Source organism: Vanessa tameamea, chromosome 2, assembly GCF_037043105.1.
Source record: "Vanessa tameamea isolate UH-Manoa-2023 chromosome 2, ilVanTame1 primary haplotype, whole genome shotgun sequence".
Lineage (NCBI taxonomy): Eukaryota > Metazoa > Arthropoda > Insecta > Lepidoptera > Nymphalidae > Vanessa > Vanessa tameamea.
The window spans coordinates 12,892,850-12,904,492 of NC_087310.1; the positions used below are offsets into that span (position 1 = coordinate 12,892,850).

General features: G+C 31.9%; 1 protein-coding gene across 1 annotated transcript; it reads right to left on the bottom strand.

Moving 5' to 3' along the window:
* Positions 1 to 232: 232 nt before the first annotated feature.
* On the bottom strand, positions 233 to 11,245 carry LOC113402130 (epidermal retinol dehydrogenase 2-like). Its single transcript, XM_026642284.2, has 7 exons — positions 11,105 to 11,245; positions 6,488 to 6,626; positions 6,050 to 6,201; positions 5,609 to 5,786; positions 3,440 to 3,625; positions 1,034 to 1,216; positions 233 to 380 (listed from the first exon to the last, which is right to left on the bottom strand). Coding segments are annotated over exons 1-7 (921 nt in total). The 5' UTR covers positions 11,107 to 11,245; the 3' UTR covers positions 233 to 299.
* Positions 11,246 to 11,643: the final 398 nt, after the last annotated feature.

Here is an 11,643-nt window from a genome sequence, read left to right on the forward strand (position 1 = left end):
TTTAGTATCTTATTTCTAATTAATTTAAATGAATCCAATCATTTTCAGTTGTAAATAATATTATTATATATATTATTGTAACATATTAATGGTATTGTTCGAGGAGAGTGTTATGTTTGCGTATAATATATTATAATCTTTAATTAATACAATTGGGCCATATTTTTTAATAACAATTAACATAAACACATAAGAAACAAGCCATGACAGACAAAAAAAAAACAAATATAAATACAAAAATCGAACAATTTAATTAAATTAATTATAATTAGGGATTTATTTTATATAAACAATTATATTTATTCATGTGAGTCGACACCGGTGTTGAAGAAAGCGTTCCAAGCGCGAGCAGCGGGGAAAGGTAGCAAGCGGTAGATATACTGAAAAGTAAGTAAATATAAAACACTATGCTGCCTAAACTGCTATCTTGTATGCTACGGTTCAAGATTTCACCCCCATTATACGGTTAATGATAATAAATTCTGTAGTTACTGTGAAATTTTTAGAAAGATTGTAGCAAAAAAGTAAAAGTCTAGTCTGATAACACAGAATTTGCAATGTTGTGAAATTAGTTTCGGCTTCAGTAATGTAAGAAAAAAAGTCTAAACATGAATTCTCCGAAATAAAGCATCGTAGTTGAGTAGACCAGTGCCTAGATACAATACCAAATATCCCGACCAAATAAACTCCAGGACTGGCCGATAAAGTTACTAGATTTTCCTAACAAAAATTCTCAGCTGTTGCTGTTGCTGTTGGTCCTGCGTCTGAATTCTTTCCGTTCATGACGTATTTGTCGTCCCATCGGATTTTGAAATTGAGAGAGTGCACAAGTGTATTTGCACACACACATGTGCACTATAATATGTCTGCGTAGTTCTCTGATTTCCCTTGAAATTGGCTGCCATGACTAAAACCGGTCAGGACATCATCATCGTCGTCATGACCTGACTGCTAAAAAATAGTTAGAAAATCTTCCGTTGTGATGACCCTCTCCGCTTTTGGTTGTGTTATTGGTTAAGTATGTTAAGCTTACCCTATTCAAATAGTGAAGTTCATAGGGGAGGGTAATTTCCACGATCTCTCTGCGAACGGCATCAACGATCATATCAGCAGCTTCACCAGCGGTCACGACCTTCATCAAATTTTGGAACCGGATGCGAGGCTTCTTGCATAGACCAGTATCCACAATGTATGGACAGATAGTCGTGAATTTGATCTGTGTGGAAATAATACTTTTAAAATTAGTTGTTACGAGACACCAATCCAATTATGTAGGATTTACTTTACGTTTTTGTGGTAATGACTTATTAGGCATTAGCAGTGGTGACACTTACCATGAAGTGGCACATTTGGCCGTCCGCTTTTATGATGCCATAAAAAAGAAGCGCTCGGCGTATATAGCAATTTTTTAACGGTATAGAAATCGATGCGCTGGAGCGCTATCCAACGCTGAGTTACAAGTTACAAAATGTGGATAAACACTTTCCCCATAAACAAAAACACATACGCGCCAACTCTTATACTCGTACCAACATCCATTTTAATATATAATATGTTTATAAAACCTCGCCGTATTTATGACATTTAAGCGAATTAAAAATAAAAATTTTCATTTTTAAAAAAACGAAAGAAAACAATGACAATTTATAATTTAGTAATAGAATCACCAAATCAAACCTAACCTGGGTCTGTTTTGTTACCAATATGTCTTCCTAATAGTTTCCTATAAATATCAATTCAACCCTATCACCTCGCCTTTTCGCCTCCACTGGTGACAGGAGGGCTGGTTCACTTGCTGTGGTTGATGCTGCTAGCATTCTTGCCACCATCCCACATTATCGGTCATTATTTATACAGTAACTATTTTTAATTCTTATTTATATGTAGTTGAAGTCGTAATGTTAATAATTCTTATATAGATATTGATCCAAAGGATATCAAAAGAATTAATTTCAATGTTATCTAAAAGCTCTCGTACATTGACCATAGGAAATAAATAATCATGATTTAAAACATTTTAAGACGCAATGACTTACAACAGAGTGAGGTTAATATCTGATAAGTTGTTCATCCTTTTAGCTCTTAATCTAATTTATGAAAATAAATGATACGAATATCAATAATTATCAAGACTATTTATATCCTTTAACATATAGATATTAGATTGTATTATAAAGTGAGTAAATTTATGTTGTAGGAGGTCTCAGAAACTATGATTTCGTTTTCTTTTATGTTTGCCTTACATAATCCATTATTGTGAAAGGTAAAGTTAAACATATATAAATATATTCGTTTCATGACATGACTAAGTGCACTACATGAGGCTACAGATCCTATAGTATTGGGATCAAATCCCAGATCAGGCTAATATAAACTACAATTCATTAATTAGATAAATTTATAAAATACTCATTTATTTTTTTTTAAATAGTATTCTTTGTTTCTAAACTTGCTCAAAAACGATTTATAGAGATTAATTTTATATAGCTAAGAATGAAGTCAGGAATTTCGTATCAGTTATATTAAAAAATATACATTATATTTAGAGGACGATTTAGTATCTTATCGAATAGGCATCGTTAAATTAGTTTTATTTGCTTCAGATATCGAATTTTACTATCGTATATTTTGAATATGACACAACTATCACAATTAATTGATAATTATATAACTTCACCTACGTTTTTATGAATATGTGGAACGTTGGATTTGAGGTTATTATTTTCTTACTATTAGTTCTGCGATCGGCAATGTTATACTTCTGTAACGACTCGCTTCGTATCTCACTCGTGAAATATTGAATTCCAAGTTGCGGTGATAAGCTGTTTTGATGCGTGCGTCTTTTAAAATGAAATTATTAATTGATAAATTGACTGTCGCATATCACTTTCTGATATTAAACGACTGTATTCTGCGATGAGTTTGCAGTTTGTTCTCACATACATTTGTTTATAGTACTTTTTTTTGTATTTATATCGATACTGTCAGATCTCATAGAAAAAAATCATGAGATATTCCACTAACTGCTCCTTCTTGTCCTTCAAACAAAGTTGATTAGCTAAGTAGACTGTATTTCATTTATTGGACATTCGATAAATTTTATCGCGGTACCTATACGACACCATTGTTTAAATAAAGGTATGACTACACTGTAGCAGCCCGGAGCAAATAATTTTCAAAGTTTCAGTTTAGTTAGGCCTATTTTTAATCAATATTATGAATGCTCTTTCTTAAGCATGAATAATGCCTAAGTGGATCTCATGACCAACATGATGATATATTTTTTTATAGGCCTTAACTATATACAAATAACAAAAAAAAAATAGTTACTGTAAAAATTATGACTGCGTCGAATGGTGGCAAGAATGCTAGCAGCATCTCTCTGTTGAATCGTAAATTATAATAATAAAATATTTTTGTAAATGTAAAGAAAGCTTACTCCATTCAATTGTCTCGGATCATCTAAGAGCTCCACGGCGAGGGCTTCCATGATGCCCCTGACGGCGTACTTTGAGCCGCAGTACGGGACCAAATTAGTGAGCCCCATTAGACCTGCCATCGAGGACATCGCCACAATATGGCCGTGGTTACGGGCGATCATCGATGGGAGGAAAGCTTGGATCGTCTGTTGGAAACATCATTATAAAACGCATATATTAATGAAATTATAATTACTATCAATGTTATTGGTTATTCAATATAAGTCTTACATTGGCATGGTGTTACAAAGTTCTAAAAAGGTCACAGGAATGTAAGAGAAACAGACAGTGTACTTTAGACTAGTAAATGCCTGACTCTTATAATCCAGCACGAAATAAGGCGCAGGACCTTATTTCGTGTTGGTTACAAATTTATGTGCTTCCTGAGGCACGCTAACAACTAGGAATATCTCGATAGAATAACCCAATAACTCTTCATTAACCCGGCCCGGGCCTTGAACCCAGAACTGAGAATTTGCGGCCTCATAAGCCAGCCACTACATTATCATAAGGCAGTCACATAATACTTTATATGGTTATAAGTTACCTAATTCTATACTGTGACATCGAATTGAAAAATTCAACTATTTTTTTTTTTTCAAAATATCTCTTCTGCCCGATAAGTTCAAAAAAATTTTATAACTTCAAAATACCAATAAGTTTTTATGTATCTAACATGCACACGTTAGACGATAAGAAAATATTTAGAAAATGTAATGACAACTTCTTTAACATAGTATTAAACGTAATGAATAGCTAAGATAATAACATGATCGGATTATTTTTATCTCTAATCTTTTATGACCTTTTGTCAACCAACAAGCATTAGTCACCTTGAGTCAAACCTTGTAAGTATATTTATGCGGAGACAGCGCAGTTCTTAGAACACTTGAATTTCGACAAACCTGTTAGTCTTGGTACTTATTCGTGTTAGACGGTGAAGGAAAACATCGTAAACAGCGTGCTTCTAAAGAGGAACAAGCCAATCCCCCAATGGCATAGCCAGGCGGATAAAACATTCGGACTCTTAGCCAAAATTTATAAATATAACATTTTGTAAAAAAAAAATACTTTTCTCTTTAACGCATTACAACAGTTTATAAACAGTTATACTTAAATTAACATTTTTTTAAATTTTTTTCTTTAATATTGATGTGTTGTTATTAGACACACCTCCTCATCTGAGGGGTACCGCTTTGCCCTGTGATAGCTACGCTGGACACTGTGGCATACTTAGGATAACTTCTCACTGTGATTAATACTGAATGATGATTTTTTTAATGTATTTGCGATACAAATATATAAATTAATATATTTTGATAAAAGTAAGTTTAATAATCTTTCACAATAAGGTCATCAACTTGCGCAGTAAAAACTACAAACACCGTTATCTTTGATTGAAGTGTTTTGTGTGCGAATAATATTTTGCAGCAAACATTTAGGTGATATTTTTGAAAACTTAGGAATTAAAAATTTTAAAGAAATTAAAGCAACATCTAAACTCTTTTCATGAAAAATAGTGAAACTTTAAATTATCAAGACCGTCATGTTCACATACGGTCGGTACTTTTTATCTCTTAAATGTGTTGACCTCGTAAGCGATAGAACTGTGTATGTATTTACGAAATCTTAAATTTAAAATAATTAAAATATTTTAACGAAGTCACGAGTACAGAAGCTGATTTCAAGATAAATATATGATTAATATTAGTATGATTATAAAGCGAGGAAATACTGAGAAGAAATGTATTTAAAAAATATACAAGAATTTTATTTTTTATATATATTAATAAGTATTCTAATAATCTATACTAAGATTATAAATTCGAAAGTAAATCTGCTTGTCTGTCTGTCTGTTGCTCTTTCACAGCCAAACCACTCAACTAAATTTGATTATATTTGTTATGAAGCAAGCTTGAACCCTAAAAGGCAAACGAAGCCTCAGGTGTAAACTTTATGTTCAATAAAATAACTTAATAAATATAACAAAAACATGTTTGTGTGCGCCAGGAACGCTCGTGGGCTTACGTAGAATATCTCCCCTTAGTTTCAACACAACGGATGAATGGTTTAGGAACGCATGAAAGATAAAAATATAGCACATGTTTTGAAGTGGACAGTTAACTCACCCATAGATTAGCGTTAATGTTGATATTGTTCATCAGCTTAATCTCTTGCTCAGTTTGTTTGAGGACAGGCTTGCAAGGCATGATGCCAGCATTGTTGATCAGAATAGACACGTCCCCGACTTCACGACTAACTCTCTCGGCCAGCTGCATTACAGCTGCACGGTCCGTGACATCACACCTTTTAACATATTTGATCATTCGGTACACATAGAAAACGTTATTGTAGTTATTTGTTTGTTTTTTTTTTTAATTCGTTTTTAAAACTGAAGATTCCTAGGCTTGAAGCCCGTTTAAGAATTAAATGTACTTAATGTGTTTAATGTATTGCAGTCATTGTTTCTTAAGCCTATTTTTCTCTTTATTGTAATTTTTGTTTAGATTCAGTCATATCAGCTTTGTAATTTGATTATATTTTCCTAAAAGTCCTACGACGTAACTTACTGATAGGAGTGTGCCTTTCCTTTCTCCTGTTTGATGAGTTTGACAGTTTCTTCGTTGCTGCTCGCGTTGATGTCGACACACACAATGGTCCCGCCGAGTTTTGCGAAGCGCAAAGCCACCTCGCGACCGATGCCATGACCGGTTCCAGTTATCTAATTTGACAATCCAATATACTCAATTAAGTGTAACATTTTCCCATATCATTCATGTGGAGCCATATAAGTTTTAACCATTTCCTACATAAAAAATGCGCCACCAACCTTGGGAACTGAGATGTTATTAACGGAAGCCAACATTACTAAGTATTGCTGCTTGGTGGCAGAATATGCGGTGAGAGGCTGATACCTATCCAGGTGAGCTTGCATAAAATCAAATGAAAATAAATGTAATTTTCTCAAAGCCCTATTCACCGAATATAAAATAGCTAAAAATACTTACAAATATAACATCATCCTTAACGTCCTTTGGTTCAGGAGGAACGACCACCCTCCACATTCCTCGAATAGTTTCATAGTTCACCTTGATCAAGGTCCAAAGTAATTCAAACACAAGGCTTATTGCTCCTTGTATATCGAACCTGGGAACAGATACCATTATTTTATATTTTTTGAAAAATGTTCCTGATTATTTACTAAATATTACAACTAGCGGAGCGGAGCGGAGCAGGCATACACCAAATAAAAGAAAATCTTAGTTTTATAGATAATGTATTAACTAACATTATAAATGTAGTTTGTTTATGGTTGCATCCTTGTCAGGGGTACAGACAAATGCATAGGTCATCCACACAAGCCGTAGAAGCCGCGGACGGAAGCCAATACAATACATTTGCATATAACAAACTTAAAAGAGCTAGACAAAAAAGGCGGTCGTATTGATTAAAAGCAATTTGTACCAGACAAACTTAAGGTAGTACAAAAATATAAATTGTTATGTATAAAAATAAAGAGGCAGGTAACTATATTTATATAAATGTTTCACTTATATATACTGAAAATAAATACATAAATAATGCATGTATTTTTTTCAATGAATGCGATAGATAATCTACTGAAATTTAATGCAAACAAAAAAATTTTAAATGCAAACAGGACACGAAGATATCGCGTTCATATTTCAATTAGTAGGATAAAAGGCTTTCAATAAAAACTATTCACTACTTTTCTATTCATCGCGTCACTTCATGTTAGGGAAACGAGTAATAAAATTTTTTTTCAGCGAATACAAAAAAAGGACGAATGGTTTTCCTTTTTAAAAGGACGAAACAAAACGATGTCAATTTTCAATTTAGTAATAGAATCACCAAATCAAAGCTTAAAGGTTAGGTTTGGTTTGGTGATTGGTCTGTTTTGTTACCAAGATATTTTCCTAATAGTTTCCTATTCATAAAATTTCAACCGTATCTTACACCTTGCCATATTGTCACCAATGGTGACAGGAGGGCTGCTTCATTTTTTGATCGGAATTTCGATTCAACGGGGCATTGCTGCTAGTATTCTTCCCGCCATTTCACGTTGTCATGAAATTTTGATCGGAATTGCAATTCAAAGGAAAAATACTGCTAGCATTTTTGCACCATTCCACGTGGTCATGATTTAAACAGTAAATTTTTAAATTCTTATTTATATATAGTTAATGTCTCAATGTTATAAACATATCATCGTCGTATATATTTTTACTTTGAAAAACATTGACTGTTGAAAGTATTAATTACAAAACAATCAGTATAATGAACTTTTGACTTTGACTTATTTTTGTGAGATTAAAATCTTTATGTAATCATCTTATCGTTAGAAATTAATAACTACTTATCAAAATTTAATAGTCACAGTATCTTGTGTTATCTTGGATATTATAAAATGACTTGTACTGTTTCAAGGTAGGTGACCTTAAAAACGATCGGATTAATCTTGTCTTGTATATTGAAATCCATCACGTTTAATAATTGCAATGAGAAGTACATTATGTCAAAAACTTTGAGGAATCTTTATTATCTGTTGAGAATTTTAATACTGCAAAGACAAACCTTTTTCATAAAAACATTTCCTTTTTTGAAAAAATTTTTTAAGAAAAACTTAAGAAATTTATCATGTACAGTTGGCCTCAGAGTCATTTTTAGAGGAGATTTTTGACTCTTTGGGGATTACAAAATTGCGGGAACTCTTACAGTATCTCAGCTGTAGGAAGCGTGCAGTGAGATACTTTTAACTATAAAATATTTAATTTTCTCTTTTGCTTTCACAGTTTGTGCAACCATTTCATTTGTCAATGTGGGCTTTTCATGTTAAATAAAAGAAATTTTTAAACTGTACAGTTGAATTATCTGTGTTACTTGTTTTGAATTGTTTTTTATAAGCTTGTTTCATTGTATGTTCAATAGGAAGGTGTACAGTATTATAATGACAATCTTATTTGAGCGGAGAGATTAACTTCTTAATGAATGAATTTCTGTTTATCGCCATTATTTATCGTTTAACCATTTAAATTTCTATCCAGAGATTTTTTTTGGTGGCACATTTTGTCGTCGATTAATCTTATCAAGCATTTTTCATTTACACTCTTTTTATATAATGATATTATTGTATGTTATACAAATAATATCATTAATATTAATATCATTAATAAAAAGACAGAAATAACGGAATTTAATGCTAAAGAAACACCGCCGAGTCTATTTCCATCTTCGCTCATAGAAACTGGCAGATGTATAAACCATTTCTTATACTGTCAATACAAACATACGAACATATGTATAAATAATGTAAGTATTTTTGGTTTTTGTATCTGGCTCACTCGCTCTTCAAACTGCTGCAGAGTAATACAGCTTATTGGTATTTGGGGATAGAGTAATTGATGAGTGGGTGTCATTTTTAACTTTGCCGTTTCATAGATTCAAGTCATTTTTAAAAAATAAATTGGTAAAGAAGGCATATTATTCGATACAAGATTATATAGATGATAAAAAAGCGTGGAGTTAATACTTGTTCACTTCCAGGCAGGATATATAACATACATAATATGTAAATGTATTTAACTAACATGACTGTATTTTTAGATGTTGAAAAAGAGTAACTACTGAGTTTCTTGCCGGTTCTTCTCGGTATAATCTACATTCCGAACCGGTGGTAGCTTTACTTAAAATAGTTTGTTAATATGATGACGATTCAAAAGTGCTTGTAAAAGCCTACTCGAATAAAGTATATTTTCATTTTGATTTTTGGTGTCTTCAAACATGAATGTCCTTCCAAAGTCCAAATGTCGGGTAATGTAATTCAGATTTTGAATTTGGTCTTGATTAATGTATGTTTGAAATAATAATAATTTTATTGCACAATAAATTGTTTACATCGTTTAACAAGTATTTTCTTGAAGATGATGTTACACAATAAATGAACAGTTAGATGATAAATAAGCGTGGTACTCGCAGTCTGAGAGATCCATTCATGACATATACTTTAATTCGTGTATAAATCTATAAATTTATTGTTAAGTATGTGTGTATTTCATTTGAAGAAAAATGTAACTACCGAGGTTATGGCTGTTTTTTTTTTCAGTAGAATCTACTGTACGTTGGTAACGATACGTATAACTTAACCACTTGACTAGGCAGACAAGGTTGTCATTCTTAATGAAATTGTTGAAGCCAAATATTACTCATGTTTAAATAGGCGAATAACATATCTAGTAAATACATTGTAAATTTGAATGAAATTGCTATATATGGTAGATAAAAGTTTAGGCACCTAGAAAGGGCAAAGTGGCCCCTGGGCAAGTATTGGTAAGGAACCCGGATATGGTTAAACCGGCACTAAATTTATCCATATAAAAACGCTTATAAAAACCCATTTGAATAAAAAATACTTTGATATAGGTTAGATTTGATTTTTTTATTTTGTTTATTAATAATACTGGTACCAGACTAAGTCTTAACGTCGTCACAAATCACTTGTAACGTTTTTGGACACTTAACATTTGTGTAGCCTTAACGCCCTATTTTTTTAACGTCATTTATGAAGTCGTTTTTCCTTTGGGATATTTTAGGTAATATGTATCTTTTGACACATTAAAAGTTATTTGCTTAACTTCTCTACTAAAATAACCAGAACAAGCTATATGGCATCCTGAGCTCGGTAGGTCTGAACTAATTTCACATAACTTAAACTTAACTAAAAAATATATTTTTCTTTGAAATAATAAATATCTAACAAACCGCATTGGAGCAGTATCGTGGAATAAGCCAATACTTCCATGTCTCTAGGCTCTTCTCCTCAAGAGGAGAGGCCGGTGGAGAAGGCCTTTGCCCAACAGTCGGATAATTTCAGTTTGTTAGTTTACATTAATGGAATATATTCATATAATAACACATGAAACTCATTAAACAATAGCAGTTTGATTGACATATTAAATATTGCTTATAATTTATTTAACACTTCACACGTTTGAATTTGAATTTTTTTTACGCTTTAATGAATGGCACGCCCATCGTTTTGGCACTTGAATCTTACTTTGGTGGGAACGCTGCATAACCTCCTCGAATGAGTTATTTACAGGTAGAGGAATATTCTATTAAAGGATTCTAATTTCGTATATTTTTTGCACGTATTGATTTTTTAAATAAAAAATTAAATTAACAGACACTTAATGCTGCTGGGTTTAGTCCTTCTCTGCATTTAAGGAGAAGTTCCTAGGTTCCTAGCTTATTCCACCACGCTTCTCCAATGCGAATACAAATTTACGTGATGTTCATCCGACACATGCAGGATTCATATGCTACCGTGAACGAGATGAATTATAAACTCAAATAAGCACATGAAAAATCAACTTGCCCAAATTTCAACCCGCCATCTTCGTTAAGATGTGTGCTAACCACTGAGCTATCTCGTGTCACAATGAACATGCAAATATATATCACGTAGTAAATAAAAATTAATTGAAATACAATAAAATTGTTTTAATGAATGAACTTATTTCAAAATGTCCCATTTAAAAAACATAAAAATGTAATTAATAATAATTATTATAGTTTATGAAATATAATAAACGAAAATAACTTACATTTTTAAATACGTGCTTGCTTGTCGGCACTCTTAAGGAAATTCACATAATAATGAAGTTGATAAGTGATAACTGTGAGCCATGTTTGTAATACAAGCTATGAACTTTGGATTCGTTTTGATAATAATTTCACGTAAGATACTTTTATTAATCTCTACAGTTTAGAAACATTGTCCAATTCTAAAGGAACTTCACGCAACGAACCAATGATTTTATTTATAGAAAGTTTAGTAATCGATAGCGTCTATTTTAAAAAACGCGGCCTATATTAAATAACTGTACGAAGTTCGTATATTATTTATTTATTAGCATTTTATTGTTTTATTTTTATGATTATTAAAACCCTAAGCATTGCATTACATTAATTTTTATTAATAATAATTAATTGTGATATATTTTAAGCATAAATCGTAAATAGTGCAGATCTGACGTTAGAAGTGTGAGCCGTGCGTCACAAGCAAGTACATTCCCATACATTTACAATTTAAAAAAGAAGGTATTTTACAAAATATCCTAAAACTAATATTGTTGTAAATTAA